We start from the raw sequence: 17,531 nt of genomic DNA, 5'->3' as shown, positions 1-17,531 counted from the left end.
ATTTTCCGCAATGAGTATTCGCATATCCTTTCACCCAAAAGGGACAAGTAAGTACTCTCATAAGAAGAGAGCAAACCTTAAATCTTTTGGTGCTTAGTTGACTTATTTACTCATGGATAATTTATGCATCATAGTGCAGGTTAACTTGGATAAGATCAAGACTAGACTAGGAGAAAGAGGTCTAGAGGTCAAGACCATCAGGCATCACTAGGCAAACCCTAAGTGAACGAGATCCGAGTGCCAACAATTATTATTAGAAAAATTTTCAATTTACAACCCTAAATGCTGGAGTTTTATCAATTTAAAATCCAAACTAATACTTGTAGCAACTTAAACTGAATGTTTATAAATATATTAATCTACAGTTTATACCCTTCTTCATATTTAGCTTGAGAAGTATAGTGTGTGACTTTTAATTTTTTTCAATTCAACGTCTAAATTGTTATAAGTAAATTTATTAGGATTATATTTGAAAATATCAATGCATCAATTCTTATGCATGTGTATACTTCTTCAAATATTGATTTAACAAAATGAACAATTATAATTTACATGGACAATTTTCAAAGAAATCTCAATTGAGAGTCTAAATTAATTTATTGATGTGAATTTAGAGGTTTAATTGATAAAATTATAAGCATTATATAATGTTTATCGAAATAAAACATAATGAAAAGTTTAGATTGATACAAATTAAGAGTTTAAATTAATATAATTATTAATTTATGGTTTAAAACCCTACACCAAAATTCAGAACCGTGAATTGATATTTGACCGCTTTATTCTTGTTATTATTTTAGCATACATGTTTTGAACTTTAAGATAAAGTTAAAACAATGCTGAATGTATAGGTAAAGTCAGCGCAAGAGCTTGAACAGTGAAGTTAATGGAGGATCCATAAAAAAACTGAGACTCAACCAATTTCCGATCCCTTCACTTCCAATGAAGAAGAAGCACACCATCAGCTTCTTCAGCCACTGCAATATCCCTAAACCCTTTTCAGCTCTCAATTCAATTTCATCATTCCCTCTATTCTTCCTCCTCTCTCTGTTTCTCCAACCCATTTCTTCTTCTTCTTTGATTAACTCTCCCCCTCCGCTTCCCATTCTTCCCATCCCCTCCGCTTCTCAGATCCAATGGCAACTCGGAAACATGGCTCTCTTCCTTCACTTTGGCCCCAACACCTTCACCGATTCCGAATGGGGAACTGGCCACGCTGACCCATTTATCTTCAACCCCACCAATCTCGATGCTGCTCAATGGGTCCGAGTCGCCAAGGATGCTGGGTTTTCCCATCTCATTCTCACTGCCAAGCACCACGATGGGTTCTGCTTGTGGCCGTCGGAGTATACAAAGTACTCGGTAAGCTCCAGCCCGTGGAGAAATGGCAAAGGGGATGTGGTAGGGGAACTCGCCAAGGCTGCCAAAGAAGCTGGACTTGGATTGGGCCTCTATCTGTCCCCTTGGGATCGTCACGAGTCCTGTTATGGCAAAACTCTGGAATATAATGAGTTCTATGCTGGGCAAATGACTGAATTACTTACAAGGTACTGGTTCTTGGTTTCTTGTTTTTTGCTCTTTTAAGTGTTCGACGAATTGCTTCTTTGCTCATTTGTTTTAACTGAGTAGCGGAAATGTATGTTGATTTGATTTTAGGTATGGAGAGATCAGTGAAGTGTGGTTGGATGGGGCAAAAGGGGAGGGCGAGAAGGACATGGATTATTTCTTTGATTCTTGGTTTAGTTTAATTCATCAGCTCCAACCGGGGGCTATCATTTTCTCCGACGCCGGTCCTGATTGCCGGTGGATTGGTGACGAAGCTGGTGTTGCCAAGCCTACTTGTTGGTCGCTTTTTAACTCCAGCGATGTAGATATTGGTGGCACTGATTCTCAGTGAGTTCACTTCTGAATTTTGATGGTTTCTTTATCTCTGCTGGCTGTTTCTATTTTTCCAATGTCTCTCTCTCTGTGCCTATGGTCTTCAGATACTCTGGGGAAGGTGACCCATTTGGAATGAACTGGGTTCCAGCTGAGTGTGATGTCTCAATAAGGCCTGGTTGGTTCTGGCATCCATCAGAAGTTCCAAAGTCTGCGACAACTCTTCTCGACATATATTACAAATCAGCTGGCAGAAACTGCCTCTTGTTGCTAAACGTACCACCGAATTCCTCTGGTTTAATATCAGCTGAAGATGTACAAGTGCTTCAAGAATTCACTAAGATTCGAGACTCCATTTTCTCCCACAATTTCGCACAAAATGCTCTTATCGATGCTAGCAGTACCCGAGGAGATGGCGAAGATGTCCGCTTTGCCCCCTCCAATGTCCTCAAAGAAGGTATTTACACTTACTGGGCTCCTGCTGAGAATCAACCCACATGGGCTCTGTACTTAAACCTTCAAGATTTCATATCTTTCAATGTGCTGCTTATTCAAGAACCAATTCACATGGGACAGAGGATTATTGAATTTCACTTTGATATTCTGAATGATGAGGGTGTTTGGAATACAGTGGTGAGAGGCTCCACTGTGGGCTACCGAAGAATACTAAGATTTCCAACTGTAGTATCTCAGTTTTTGAGACTTGTTATTGAGAAGTCAAGGGCTGATCCCCTCGTTTCTTATTTGGCGATACATGTGGATAACTTCTCTCACTTGGGTAGTCATTTGGATAAGAGATTGGGAGCGGCCATCAATGGCAGTGAAATTCATCGTCAGATTACCCTAAACAATTCTCAAATTTCTGCTGTATAATATTCTCATTGTCATTCTAGCTCATATTTGTAATGATTTCTTTTCAAAATGTTATGGAACTTCGTTTTCATTTCATTGAAATTTCAACATAAAAACTGTTCCAATACAAACTGAACAGAGTTGTATACATCTGCTTTTGCAACAAGATTTGTGGCATTCCACCTAAACTTGAAGGAAAGCCATTAACTGTTTCATAAGCAAACATCATTACGATCACAAGATATTATATTAATATGAATTTAACCTATTTGTTCAAGTATGAATACAGCAAAAGATATCTCCGAAAGAAAGGGTCAAGCAATTTTTACATCTTGCAGAAGCCGAGCAGCCATAGAGCCCATTCTTCTAGTTTCCCAGTTGCCCAGTTTCTTATCCTCGTCTCCTCTAACTGGCTCCTCTGCCTCCTGGATTTCCTTTTCGTCGTAACTTACATCCTTTTTGTCATTCTCCTGTCTTGAACAAACCGTGTCAATTTCCTGTTGTATATTGTCTCGAGTGTTCTCTGCATTTCCAGCTGCAGACTTTAGCCCCATAATGTAGAGCTGAATGCTGGGATGCTGATACTGGGAGTCCATCTGCAACAAATAGCACAATAGAAAATGTAACACAGATTACATTTGCTCCTGACCATTGTTGTGCCAACGTTAACAAGAATAAACATCTTAATTTATGGCCATTTCAGAGACTCGAGAAACGTTGGAAGTATAGTGTACCTTTGATTGTGATACAGTTTTCACCTCAAAGTTCTTTTTCCACATCTCAAGCATTTGCTCATGAACGTTTGTCGAACGAATCTCATACCCCAACTTCACATAACAAGTATGAATAAATAAGCCAACTATGGTATCCGATGTAAAAATGTGGATAAAAGTTATAATTCGTACCATAATAGTAGTTTTGGGACCTGATAATGCATGTATTGTCTTTAAAAGTGGTTCCAATAGATGTTCTGCATAAACCTTCACGTTGAATAACAAAAATTACAGCTGCTGGTTATTCGCTTCATAAATAACATAAGAAAAACATGCTATTGAATAATGTATCATTGTGTGCTTTGACTAGAAATAATCGTAGAGACTTACGACGTCAGTGCCGATAATAAAGTCAAATGGTGGACCTACAGCCATGATATGATATTCATTCCCCCAGTCTAATTCTGCTGCTCTAATTGAACCAAATGAATCTACAACGAACAACTTTCCCTAATTAGAAACACTAAAGAAAATCAAAGGATCTCCATACCGTATTTAATTAAACCAGAACTTTGTCTTGACTTTCCAAGGCGGTAGGGGAAATGAAATCCTAAAAGAAAACTTCAAACAAACTGATTTTTTTCTAATTGAATTGCCAGCATTAAAATGTTAATCATTGTTATAAGGAAGTTTGTAATTCATAATTTTCAAAGGTACCTGAAGGGTTCATTTGTGCTAAGCTTGGTGTATTACGTTCTATATTTCTCGCTAGTATAGGCAAAACATCCCTTTGGTCTGTAGCAACTACATCACATCCAAGCAATGCCATGCCTATGAAGAGAAGTTCAAATCAAAATTATAAACCACACAAGGAAGAGGGTACAGCCCTTAGTGCACAAAGATTAGCAAACGAAAGGACTGGTTTCAGATTAAACTTTACACACACACACACACGCAAAAAAAAAAAAACACACAAAAAAAAAAAAAAAAAAAAAAAACCCTCACCAANATACTTCCTTATTCTATCGCATACTCGATTGTCTACTTAATCATCCACTTTCTCCATTCCTCTATCCAAATTCGTATAGAGCCCATAATTCTTGGATTCTCACATCGAGAATACCAAGATAGCCTTTGTGGTGGTGTTTAGTTCCATTGGAGGGTCGAGGATCAAGTTGTACTCGATTGTGATCGAGGATTCTACGGTTCATGTTGTTTGCTGTGTTGATCGTTGTGTTCGAGTTCCTGTTTGGACGCATTGAAGTTTGATAGAGGGAAATACATGAAGAAGGAGTTCTTCAAAGGTATTATACCTGATCCCTTGTATTTCATTAAGAAGCATGCTATAATTTACTCGTTATGCATAATTTGTTCTTCTTGACTATAAATGTTTGTATTCTTTCTCAATGGACTTTGGAACGATATGCTTCCGCTCACTGGTTCTCTATTTAGAGTTCCTTCAGAAAATACACTAAGTAAAACAATAAAACCACTTCGATATGATTGAGGTGGAGAGTATATGGATTTAAAATTCCAAGACTATTTAACGGAACATGGAATTGTATCCCAACTCTCAGTACCTAGTACATCTTAGCAAAACAGTATAGCAGAAAGGAGAAACCGAACCTTATTGGTCATGGTTTAGTCCATGATGAGTTACGCTTCCCTACTTGACTCATTATAGGGATATGCAGTACAGACTGCAACTTATATTTTGAATTGTGTTCCATCCAAGAGTATTTTTTATACACCTTTGGAATTATGGAATGGTCGTAAAAGTAATTTACGCCATTTCAAAATCTAAGGTTGCCCAACACATGTGCTTGAGGCTAATCGTAAGAAATTAATACCTCGTTCAAAATTATGCCTATTTGTAGGCTACCCCAAAGGAATGAGAGGTGGTTACTTGTACGATCCAAATGATTATAAAGTGTTTTGTCAACAAATGCTACATTCTTAGAAGAGGGCCACATAAGGGAGCACAAACCACGCAGTAAAATAGTATTGAATGATTTTTCTAGTGAAACTATTGAACCTTCAACAAGAGTTGTTGAAGAGGCAAGTACATCGACGAAATTTGTTAATGTTGGTTCATCTAGAAGGTCACATCCACCTCAAACGTTGAGGGAACCTCGACAAAGTGGGGGAGGGGGGGTTTTGAACCCGCCTGTTCATTAAATGGGTTTAACAAAAACCCTAACTGTCATATCTGATGGTAAAGTTGAGGATACATTGTCATATAAGAAAGCGGTGGAGGAGGTTGACACAGATAATGGATCAAAACTTTGAATCTTGAAATGGAATCTATGTACTTCAATTCAGTTTGGGATCTTGTAGATCAACTTAATGGGGTAAAACCTATAGGTTGTAAATGGATCTACAAGAGAAAAAGGGGTATAGATGGTAAAGTGCAAACCTTCAAGGCTAGACTAGTAGCAAAGAGTTATACCTAAGTTGAAGGAATTGACTATGAGGAGAATATGTAGTAACTTGTGAAGCTGGCAAAGAGGCTGTTTGGCTCAAGAATTTTTTTACTCAACTAGAAGTAGTTCCAGACTTGTCAAGACCTATCATCCTTTACTGTAATAATAGTGGTGTTGTGGTTAATTCCAAAGAGCCAGGAATCACAAGTGTGGAAAACATATTGAGCATAATTATCACCTAATTCGAGATATTGTGCATCGAGGAGACGTGATTGTCACATAAATAACTTCGGTGCATAATGTTGAGCCCTTGCAGCTAAGGTGTTTGAAGGTCATATGGAGAGTCTAAGTCTACGAGACATGCCTCATTTTGTCTAAGGCAAGTGGAAGATATTACTGGGTGCATATTATATGCTTTAGTTTTTGTTTTTTTGTACATTATACATATTTGTTATTCCTTTAGTACACCCCATTAGTTTTAGGACAAGTGGGAGATTGTCAGGGTTGATGCCCTAAATCTCACAGGTTTTGTAGTTATAATTGTATTGTACAAATATTTTATTATCTAATAAAATAAAGAGATATTTTATTTATCATTTAGTTGTATTTATCCACAAAAACCAATAAACTAAGATCCAGGGTTATTTTCTGAAACTTAAACATCTTTATAGAGACATACAGACAGATCATGTTTAAGTGATAACCTAAACGGTCTGTAGTAGATGGATAAGGTTGGGTACCTTATCCTGGTGACACTATGAATACGACATGTTTTGTAGTTATTGTAATTATTGTAAAGTACTACAAACAGTCTGATCCTTATCATTCATGTGTAGACATGTGAGAAGGGGTATTCTATGCAAAGAGTTTGTATAAGACCAGACTAAGAAATATATAGTCACTCCATATAATACCATTGATAGATGATACTTAAGGAGTTAGATGTAACTATGAGGGCAAAATGGTAATTTTGGTCCAGTTGTACTTATGAGCAATTTATGAAGAGTCAACACACCATTGATTGATTATATCCAATGGACACAAAAATATATCTGTAGTGCGAAGAATGCAGTTATCACTCTTTAGTGGAGTGACAGACAGTTAGTTAATGGAAGTTGATTAATTTAATCAAAGAGTTTGGTTAACTAATCGAGTACCATTGGAGCTTCAAACTATAGGTCCATAAGGTCTACTCGTTAGCTTAATTAGGTTTATGAGAATTGAATTAATTTGGATTAATTTGAATTGTTCAAATCAGTAAACGGAATTATTTATATAAAATATGAAATTGAAAAAAAAAACAACCTTAATATAAATTTGATTCATATTAGATATTAGAGAGAAGTTGTTTATATATATATATATATATTATTAAATAAAATTATTTATATAACGTGTATGGTTTTTAATTACATAAAATAAGTTGTTAATTAAAGTACATATTAATTAAATGAAAATTAGTTTTATTTAATTATATATATTTTTTAATTACATAAACTTTTCATTTTCTTACAATTTCATTTTCTTCAATAAATTCTCTCATTATTATTTGGAAGATGAAAAAAAAGATTCTTTCATCTTCTACTTGCACTATTATAAATACTCCAAAATTTGTTGGAGATGTAAAGTGTTGAAAATATTAAAGTTGTTGAAAGTTTTGGAAAAGTGTTTTTCTCTCAAAACAAATTCTTTCTCTCTCTAAATTATTCAAAGAAGCTCACAAACTCTCTACAATTCTCTATCCTGAGAATACTAAGGTCTTCACGTGGAGGTGTCTATTGGTTTTGAACATTTATTGTTGTTGTTTGTGTTCGAAGTTTTTTTAGAGGAAATCGTGAAGAGACTAGTCTTCAATGGTACGTTTTCCAAATCTTTTTTTCTTCTTAATATATATATATATTCTTAATTGATCATGTGTATTCTGTTTCCTTCACATATATTCTTTGCCTGTTATGTAAAATTAAAGTTAGAACACGATATTTTCCGCAATGAGTATTCGCATATCCTTTCACCCAAAAGGGACAAGTAAGTACTCTCATAAGAAGAGAGCAAACCTTAAATCTTTTGGTGCTTAGTTGACTTATTTACTCATGGATAATTTATGCATCATAGTGCAGGTTAACTTGGATAAGATCAAGACTAGACTAGGAGAAAGAGGTCTAGAGGTCAAGACCATCAGGCATCACTAGGCAAACCCTAAGTGAACGAGATCCGAGTGCCAACAATTATTATTAGAAAAATTTTCAATTTACAACCCTAAATGCTGGAGTTTTATCAATTTAAAATCCAAACTAATACTTGTAGCAACTTAAACTGAATGTTTATAAATATATTAATCTACAGTTTATACCCTTCTTCATATTTAGCTTGAGAAGTATAGTGTGTGACTTTTAATTTTTTTCAATTCAACGTCTAAATTGTTATAAGTAAATTTATTAGGATTATATTTGAAAATATCAATGCATCAATTCTTATGCATGTGTATACTTCTTCAAATATTGATTTAACAAAATGAACAATTATAATTTACATGGACAATTTTCAAAGAAATCTCAATTGAGAGTCTAAATTAATTTATTGATGTGAATTTAGAGGTTTAATTGATAAAATTATAAGCATTATATAATGTTTATCGAAATAAAACATAATGAAAAGTTTAGATTGATACAAATTAAGAGTTTAAATTAATATAATTATTAATTTATGGTTTAAAACCCTACACCAAAATTCAGAACCGTGAATTGATATTTGACCGCTTTATTCTTGTTATTATTTTAGCATACATGTTTTGAACTTTAAGATAAAGTTAAAACAATGCTGAATGTATAGGTAAAGTCAGCGCAAGAGCTTGAACAGTGAAGTTAATGGAGGATCCATAAAAAAACTGAGACTCAACCAATTTCCGATCCCTTCACTTCCAATGAAGAAGAAGCACACCATCAGCTTCTTCAGCCACTGCAATATCCCTAAACCCTTTTCAGCTCTCAATTCAATTTCATCATTCCCTCTATTCTTCCTCCTCTCTCTGTTTCTCCAACCCATTTCTTCTTCTTCTTTGATTAACTCTCCCCCTCCGCTTCCCATTCTTCCCATCCCCTCCGCTTCTCAGATCCAATGGCAACTCGGAAACATGGCTCTCTTCCTTCACTTTGGCCCCAACACCTTCACCGATTCCGAATGGGGAACTGGCCACGCTGACCCATTTATCTTCAACCCCACCAATCTCGATGCTGCTCAATGGGTCCGAGTCGCCAAGGATGCTGGGTTTTCCCATCTCATTCTCACTGCCAAGCACCACGATGGGTTCTGCTTGTGGCCGTCGGAGTATACAAAGTACTCGGTAAGCTCCAGCCCGTGGAGAAATGGCAAAGGGGATGTGGTAGGGGAACTCGCCAAGGCTGCCAAAGAAGCTGGACTTGGATTGGGCCTCTATCTGTCCCCTTGGGATCGTCACGAGTCCTGTTATGGCAAAACTCTGGAATATAATGAGTTCTATGCTGGGCAAATGACTGAATTACTTACAAGGTACTGGTTCTTGGTTTCTTGTTTTTTGCTCTTTTAAGTGTTCGACGAATTGCTTCTTTGCTCATTTGTTTTAACTGAGTAGCGGAAATGTATGTTGATTTGATTTTAGGTATGGAGAGATCAGTGAAGTGTGGTTGGATGGGGCAAAAGGGGAGGGCGAGAAGGACATGGATTATTTCTTTGATTCTTGGTTTAGTTTAATTCATCAGCTCCAACCGGGGGCTATCATTTTCTCCGACGCCGGTCCTGATTGCCGGTGGATTGGTGACGAAGCTGGTGTTGCCAAGCCTACTTGTTGGTCGCTTTTTAACTCCAGCGATGTAGATATTGGTGGCACTGATTCTCAGTGAGTTCACTTCTGAATTTTGATGGTTTCTTTATCTCTGCTGGCTGTTTCTATTTTTCCAATGTCTCTCTCTCTGTGCCTATGGTCTTCAGATACTCTGGGGAAGGTGACCCATTTGGAATGAACTGGGTTCCAGCTGAGTGTGATGTCTCAATAAGGCCTGGTTGGTTCTGGCATCCATCAGAAGTTCCAAAGTCTGCGACAACTCTTCTCGACATATATTACAAATCAGCTGGCAGAAACTGCCTCTTGTTGCTAAACGTACCACCGAATTCCTCTGGTTTAATATCAGCTGAAGATGTACAAGTGCTTCAAGAATTCACTAAGATTCGAGACTCCATTTTCTCCCACAATTTCGCACAAAATGCTCTTATCGATGCTAGCAGTACCCGAGGAGATGGCGAAGATGTCCGCTTTGCCCCCTCCAATGTCCTCAAAGAAGGTATTTACACTTACTGGGCTCCTGCTGAGAATCAACCCACATGGGCTCTGTACTTAAACCTTCAAGATTTCATATCTTTCAATGTGCTGCTTATTCAAGAACCAATTCACATGGGACAGAGGATTATTGAATTTCACTTTGATATTCTGAATGATGAGGGTGTTTGGAATACAGTGGTGAGAGGCTCCACTGTGGGCTACCGAAGAATACTAAGATTTCCAACTGTAGTATCTCAGTTTTTGAGACTTGTTATTGAGAAGTCAAGGGCTGATCCCCTCGTTTCTTATTTGGCGATACATGTGGATAACTTCTCTCACTTGGGTAGTCATTTGGATAAGAGATTGGGAGCGGCCATCAATGGCAGTGAAATTCATCGTCAGATTACCCTAAACAATTCTCAAATTTCTGCTGTATAATATTCTCATTGTCATTCTAGCTCATATTTGTAATGATTTCTTTTCAAAATGTTATGGAACTTCGTTTTCATTTCATTGAAATTTCAACATAAAAACTGTTCCAATACAAACTGAACAGAGTTGTATACATCTGCTTTTGCAACAAGATTTGTGGCATTCCACCTAAACTTGAAGGAAAGCCATTAACTGTTTCATAAGCAAACATCATTACGATCACAAGATATTATATTAATATGAATTTAACCTATTTGTTCAAGTATGAATACAGCAAAAGATATCTCCGAAAGAAAGGGTCAAGCAATTTTTACATCTTGCAGAAGCCGAGCAGCCATAGAGCCCATTCTTCTAGTTTCCCAGTTGCCCAGTTTCTTATCCTCGTCTCCTCTAACTGGCTCCTCTGCCTCCTGGATTTCCTTTTCGTCGTAACTTACATCCTTTTTGTCATTCTCCTGTCTTGAACAAACCGTGTCAATTTCCTGTTGTATATTGTCTCGAGTGTTCTCTGCATTTCCAGCTGCAGACTTTAGCCCCATAATGTAGAGCTGAATGCTGGGATGCTGATACTGGGAGTCCATCTGCAACAAATAGCACAATAGAAAATGTAACACAGATTACATTTGCTCCTGACCATTGTTGTGCCAACGTTAACAAGAATAAACATCTTAATTTATGGCCATTTCAGAGACTCGAGAAACGTTGGAAGTATAGTGTACCTTTGATTGTGATACAGTTTTCACCTCAAAGTTCTTTTTCCACATCTCAAGCATTTGCTCATGAACGTTTGTCGAACGAATCTCATACCCCAACTTCACATAACAAGTATGAATAAATAAGCCAACTATGGTATCCGATGTAAAAATGTGGATAAAAGTTATAATTCGTACCATAATAGTAGTTTTGGGACCTGATAATGCATGTATTGTCTTTAAAAGTGGTTCCAATAGATGTTCTGCATAAACCTTCACGTTGAATAACAAAAATTACAGCTGCTGGTTATTCGCTTCATAAATAACATAAGAAAAACATGCTATTGAATAATGTATCATTGTGTGCTTTGACTAGAAATAATCGTAGAGACTTACGACGTCAGTGCCGATAATAAAGTCAAATGGTGGACCTACAGCCATGATATGATATTCATTCCCCCAGTCTAATTCTGCTGCTCTAATTGAACCAAATGAATCTACAACGAACAACTTTCCCTAATTAGAAACACTAAAGAAAATCAAAGGATCTCCATACCGTATTTAATTAAACCAGAACTTTGTCTTGACTTTCCAAGGCGGTAGGGGAAATGAAATCCTAAAAGAAAACTTCAAACAAACTGATTTTTTTCTAATTGAATTGCCAGCATTAAAATGTTAATCATTGTTATAAGGAAGTTTGTAATTCATAATTTTCAAAGGTACCTGAAGGGTTCATTTGTGCTAAGCTTGGTGTATTACGTTCTATATTTCTCGCTAGTATAGGCAAAACATCCCTTTGGTCTGTAGCAACTACATCACATCCAAGCAATGCCATGCCTATGAAGAGAAGTTCAAATCAAAATTATAAACCACACAAGGAAGAGGGTACAGCCCTTAGTGCACAAAGATTAGCAACAACTTTGGATAATTTTGGAGTGCAATTTTCAAAACCCCCAAAACCCAAAAAAACACACACACACAAAAAAAAAAAAAAAAAAAAAAAACCCTCACCAAACCCAGCCAGCCCACAACCAGCTCCAAGTTCGATGACACGCTTTCCTTTAAGTTTAGAAGGGCTAAATTTTCCTCTTCGGCAATTCTTCTCCTGAAAAAAGAGATCAAAAGTTTTTAAAGAATGATAAACTTCCAGATTTAATTATGGTATGAATCATGCTACTCATGAAAAAATTCATCTAATCCAATCAAGGATACCACATGAAGGATTACGGTAAACCATCTTTGATAAACGTAGTTATGTTGAATGACATTCCACATTCTATGCTCACATATGAATCGGGGATTTTATAAAAATCTAATAGATGCAAGGCTTTCAGCTCTTAGTATTTGCATCTTGATCAAAGATAACTAAAACTCACCAATAATCAAGGTAAAAGCCATGCAATGCTTTCATCTTCACAAATAGAACATGATCAAAATATTCAGTTTGACTAGGCGTGTCATATGTTGTTAACAAAGAATGACAAATTTGAAAACTTGAGCACAAACAACTAAATTTTCCCTCCGTAAGTAAGATGACACATATAAATCCAAATACTGTAAGAAAAATGGAAACTCCAATGACATTTGAGAATCAATGAGAATGTAAAGGTAGAGAAGTGATTACCAGAAACTTGACAAATACCAGTGAAGCATCCCACACTGTTGTTCCTAAATGTTTTGAATTCGGATCCTATAAAATTGCAATGTAACATACTTCCATGGTCAGATAGGTTACTAAAGAAGGTGACTACAGACATGACTGTGAAATAGAAATTAGAAATGGCCTACAGAAATGTCTCTATCAAATCTCAAGAGGTAGAGGATTCGAATGGGGATGAGTACTTTTTGCACAATAGCCCTTTGCAAGTTTAGCTAACAACAATGAGCTATCATAGATATGTTCTTGAAATAGCAAGGATGTGATAGACAGGCAAGTGATAACTTATGTTCCTATATGAAAATTTAAAATTCCGTTCCAAGCAATACCTGATAGAATCGCAATTCATGACCCAATACTTCCATGGTCATGGTAAATGTACTGGGAGAATTTAGCCTGATAATACCAAATTCAATAATATATCAAATGATCAAGCTAGCATAGGTGGTAAGAAAAGAAAAATCTGGATTGAATATGTAACTTAAAAAACTGGCATCTTAGGGCATGCACATCTTATTCTATTTTCAAGATATGTACAGATACCATATATTATTTAACGATTATGACCTCTAATACAAAATAGTAAATAAAAAGGAAAGCTAAGATTTCATTACCTGTCGGCCTCCATAGCAAAACCTCAAATTCCAACTTCCTCAGTCAAAAGGGTAGTTGAACCTTTGATCAGAACATATTTGCTGCAATACAGAGTTCAAATTTTCCTTTGATTTGGGGAGATTGAGAGAGACCTAAGGAGCTTAGTTCATCAGACAAATAAATAGTAGGTAACATCTCAACGAAAATGATGAACTAGAACTACTTCTAATGAGTAATTTTATTGCATAAGCATACATAGTCTAACTCCATTTTCCATTCCGTTAGAAACCAGATAAACACCACCAACAATTATCTTTAAACTTATTCATTCTTTCCAGGAGAGAAGAAACAAGATCAAACACTCAACTCAAATTCTAGACTCTAATATGGAATAAAACGAAGAAGTGTGAAAGATTAATGCATATAACATTGATTGAAAAACACAATAAAGAGAAGAAACGTACCAAATTAATGGAGATTCTTAATTCTTCGTTTGAAGAGTGAGACTCCAATTTCGTGCATTTCAGGTCTCCTGTATTCGTTGGGTTTCTCATCGCCTCCGTTCCCGTTGGATGAAACCACGGTAGAATTAGTGGGCCGTTTTTTGGAGTCAGGCCCAGCCGGAGACTGGGCCGGCCCAGATGGTTTGAAAGATGATGGTAGATTTTCGTCCGTGCCCCTTGTACGATGTTTAATTAACAAAAACACCCCTAATAAAAAAAACGATCTCGAAATTTCCGTCTTTTTTCCCTCCAAACAGTGTTGTGTATAGTGGCGGAGCGCCGCCGTGTTTACAATTTTCAGGAACGGCGGAGTAATGGAAAATGATAAGCCAATAACAACCATGTGCGCAGTGATAGCTATGGATCACACCAGTTTCTGTTACAGAGTTTGTTCTATCTGTGAGAGAACACTCCCTGATAACCCATCTTCTTCTGTTTGCAAATTCTGCAACTTCAACGCCTTCAATCCCAGTCTCTCTTCCTCCAAACGTGTATTTCGTCTTCTTGTGAGTATTTCCGCTTTTCTTACTTGGGAATTTCATTTTTCAGTATTTGTGAAAACTTCTTGTGATGTTTTTGTATTTTGAATTCCGCTTTCAATTTGAATGGGAAATATTGGGGTTATGTTTGTTTTTGAGTATTGACTCATTATGGACTTGATATTATGTTTGTTGGAGGAAATTTTTTGTTGTGTAAAATGGGTTTGGGCTTGTGCATTACGTTCCTTACATTGAGGTTTTTGATTGGGGTTTCTGTATTTCCATTGTTGTTTGGGCAGATGTCAATTGCAACGGATAGGAAAGTACAAACTGTAATATGCTTTGATAGGGCTGCTAGGGTTCTGTTTGGTTGCTCTGCTGATGAGTTTTTCGACTTTGCTAAGCTACATCCTTTTGCTGGTAAATTCCCTCTGAGTTTGTGACTGACTTCTCATTTGTTTGCATGAGTTTCTCTTGAATGGTCATAAAGGATTTAGAACGAGAGGCATTTTATTCTGTCAAGAAACTTTCATAAAACAGCATATAGAAAACAACCTAATGGCAGAGTCCCTCCGCCTAAGAGAAGGGGTCAAACAAAAGCCTTCCTGCTAAGTTTAGTGATTCTTAGATCACCGATTAATCCAAAAGCTTAAGCTAATGAGAGTGAAGACAAATTTAATATTATATCATCTAACATTTTCGCTCACTTGTTAACTTGAAATATGAAGCAAGTGGAAATCAATATTAATTGGGAAGGAAATAACATTGCAGGGATTTAAATATAGGACCTCTTGATCCACCCGCTCCGATATCATCTTAAATCACCGATTTGCCCAAAAGTTTAAGCTAATGGGTGAAAACAAATTATATAATTTAACAATGATCGTCAATAGATGTCTAGAGAATACATCAAAAATACAATTTGTTGGGGAAAAAAAATTGTCTTTCATGAAATCTAGCTTTATCTTGTAGACTTTCATTTTATAAGATTTCTGGTTGAATTTTTATTTCGTACTGCAGCTGAAACTGTAAGTGAAATTCTGGAGGGAGAGATGTTTAGAATCACAATCTCTAAACCGAAGAATGGCAATGCACAACACTCAAGAGTTGTCCAAGTTGTTCCTCTGAGTTCAGGTTTTCAACCAGCAATTTTTAGACTGAGGGAATTGTATGGGGTAAGATGCTGCTCTTAATTTTCCTTCCTTTGTCATTAGTTCTTATTATATGTTTTCCCACATGCTTTTCTTTTTCTTGAGGACTTCCATCTGAGGTTTGGGTGGATGCTTAGGCAGGCATATATGAAGCTCCACAATCATTTAGCTGAACTCCCATGGATAAATTTAATTACTGTTGATTAGCATATATATCATTTTGATTAGCAAAAGGGTTCATAGTCCACTGAAGATCATTATTTCATATATTGGTGAACTGAGATACATCAATAATTGTTTATCGGGAGGGAGGGACGTAAAGTGAGCTAGTTCCTTGTAGGTGTTCTAAGAGAGATATGGAAGCTCTTGAATTCTCCTCAGTTGTATTGTTGTGGTTTTGTTTTTTTAGCGAAGAACTTACGTAGAAAGAAGGTTTATTGAAGTGGTTTCATATTCTAATGTGGAGACTATAATAACTTGGTATAAAGTTATGATGAGAGGAAAGACTCAAGTTAAAGCTCCAACTGATGAGATAATCTAGTGTCTTCTATATTTTTAATAGTAAACATTCCATGCTTTTGCTTCTTCCACAGAACAAGAGTTAGTATAACATTATCTTCATCCGGTGAGCGTCAGTGAAGCTGCACCATGGAATTGTCATGTTATGCATCCAGACAAAAAGAAGCATCAAATTCAAAGCTGTCCCTTCATCTAAGCTCAATTCTTCTTTGTCAGATGTTCAAAATTGAGCCAAATGAGCAGATGGGTGAAACTGTCCCTTCAGCTTCTTTAGCTTTTTCAATTTGGTCATGTGTAGTGCTCAAACATCTACTCTAAACCTTTTGACATTGTAGCAGCCACTAGTAAGAATTTGTATCCTTTGTTTTTAAGCAGTTTACCCTAAAAACTTAATAGATATATTCGTTGAGTGCAATCGAGCTGATGTTTTTTTATGAGTTCTATAAATTTGGGTTTAAATTACAAAAGTTACTTCAAAAGAGAATTGAAATTGAAATCACTGGTGTAGCATATATGATATATCAGTTAGATTGTTTTGTCTTGTTTTTGGTTTGCCAGGTATCTTATAATTGCCCAGTTACTATATATTTTGGTTGAAATACTACTTTGGTTCCTGTACTTTTGGTTTTGATTCATTTTGGTCCTTATGTTTTTAAAATGTTTGTTTTGGTTTATATAATTTCAACTTTGGTTCATTTTGGTCCCTGTACTTTAAAAATATTCATTTTGGTTTTTGAACTTTAAAAAATATTCATTTTGATCCCTTAAAAATGAAACAAAAATAAAAATGAAAGGACCAAAATGGTCACTTTTTTAAAGTATAACGACCAAAATGAACATTTTGAAAGTACAAAGATCAAAATAAACCCAAGTTAAAAATATATGACCAAAATAAACAACCAAAAAGAACTAAAACGAATAGTATAGAGACTAAAATAGTATTTAAATCATATATTTTTATTGTTGAAATCAATATACAAATGTCTACTACATTTTGATTGCAGAGTCAACTCCAATTGATTACTACGGTTTCATTTGCTGTTGGTAATGGACAAAATATGCAATTGGTTCCAAAAAGTAAAAGAGATGTGATGTGGGCACCTCAAAAACTACCTAATCCTATCCCATTCCCAAAATTGTTTGCATTTTTGCTATCATTTAGAATGGACATATTTTGTTATTTGATGGAATTTTTTGTGCAGTGGAGAGGATTATTGTAACTTGAAAGGAAGAAATAAGTTAATTCTGATCTAGTTCTTTCCAAAGATTTGTTTGGGACATGAGACAAAAGCTTTCATTAAAATCAAAAGTTTTATAAAATGTAAGTTTAGTGTGGTTTAGGAAAAT

The 17,531-nt window shown here is 36.0% G+C and overlaps 5 protein-coding genes across 7 annotated transcripts; 3 read left to right on the top strand and 2 right to left on the bottom strand.

Moving 5' to 3' along the window:
* Positions 1–788: 788 nt before the first annotated feature.
* Positions 789–2,828, top strand: LOC120089213 (alpha-L-fucosidase 1-like). The gene is made up of 3 exons (XM_039046623.1): positions 789–1,547; positions 1,657–1,893; positions 1,986–2,828. Exons 1-3 carry the CDS (start codon positions 943–945, stop codon positions 2,749–2,751), a joined length of 1,608 nt encoding a protein of 535 aa, XP_038902551.1. The 5' UTR covers positions 789–942; the 3' UTR covers positions 2,752–2,828.
* LOC120089214 (protein-lysine methyltransferase METTL21D-like) lies at positions 2,801–4,318 on the bottom strand. The gene is made up of 5 exons (XM_039046624.1): positions 4,161–4,318; positions 3,834–3,934; positions 3,636–3,710; positions 3,465–3,557; positions 2,801–3,326 (listed from the first exon to the last, which is right to left on the bottom strand). Exons 1-5 carry the CDS (start codon positions 4,270–4,272, stop codon positions 3,045–3,047), a joined length of 663 nt encoding a protein of 220 aa, XP_038902552.1. The 5' UTR covers positions 4,273–4,318; the 3' UTR covers positions 2,801–3,044.
* Positions 4,319–8,632: 4,314 nt separating this feature from the next.
* LOC120088464 (alpha-L-fucosidase 1-like) lies at positions 8,633–10,672 on the top strand. The gene is made up of 3 exons (XM_039045794.1): positions 8,633–9,391; positions 9,501–9,737; positions 9,830–10,672. Exons 1-3 carry the CDS (start codon positions 8,787–8,789, stop codon positions 10,593–10,595), a joined length of 1,608 nt encoding a protein of 535 aa, XP_038901722.1. The 5' UTR covers positions 8,633–8,786; the 3' UTR covers positions 10,596–10,672.
* On the bottom strand, positions 10,645–14,102 carry LOC120088465 (protein N-lysine methyltransferase METTL21A). 3 transcript variants are annotated; one of them, XM_039045795.1, is made up of 10 exons: positions 13,997–14,102; positions 13,553–13,684; positions 13,268–13,334; positions 12,906–12,971; positions 12,293–12,386; positions 12,005–12,118; positions 11,678–11,778; positions 11,480–11,554; positions 11,309–11,401; positions 10,645–11,170 (listed from the first exon to the last, which is right to left on the bottom strand). In XM_039045795.1, the coding sequence occupies exons 2-10, from the start codon at positions 13,564–13,566 to the stop codon at positions 10,889–10,891; spliced, it is 906 nt and encodes a 301-aa protein (XP_038901723.1). In that variant the 5' UTR covers positions 13,567–13,684; positions 13,997–14,102; the 3' UTR covers positions 10,645–10,888. The 3 variants fall into 3 exon arrangements, with proteins under 3 accessions (XP_038901723.1, XP_038901725.1, XP_038901724.1); XM_039045797.1 differs by having other exon boundaries at positions 13,553–13,633; positions 13,997–14,074; XM_039045796.1 differs by having other exon boundaries at positions 13,553–13,692; positions 13,997–14,013.
* Positions 14,103–14,234: 132 nt separating this feature from the next.
* Positions 14,235–16,630, top strand: LOC120088466. Its single transcript, XM_039045798.1, has 4 exons — positions 14,235–14,541; positions 14,814–14,934; positions 15,535–15,689; positions 16,259–16,630. Exons 1-4 carry the CDS (start codon positions 14,350–14,352, stop codon positions 16,268–16,270), a joined length of 480 nt encoding a protein of 159 aa, XP_038901726.1. The 5' UTR covers positions 14,235–14,349; the 3' UTR covers positions 16,271–16,630.
* The last annotated feature ends 901 nt before the right edge of the window (positions 16,631–17,531 follow it).

This window comes from Benincasa hispida, chromosome 10 (assembly GCF_009727055.1).
Source record: "Benincasa hispida cultivar B227 chromosome 10, ASM972705v1, whole genome shotgun sequence".
Taxonomy (NCBI): Eukaryota; Viridiplantae; Streptophyta; class Magnoliopsida; order Cucurbitales; family Cucurbitaceae; genus Benincasa; species Benincasa hispida.
Note: the sequence above shows the minus strand (reverse complement) of the source record. Positions and strands in the feature narration are given on the sequence as shown.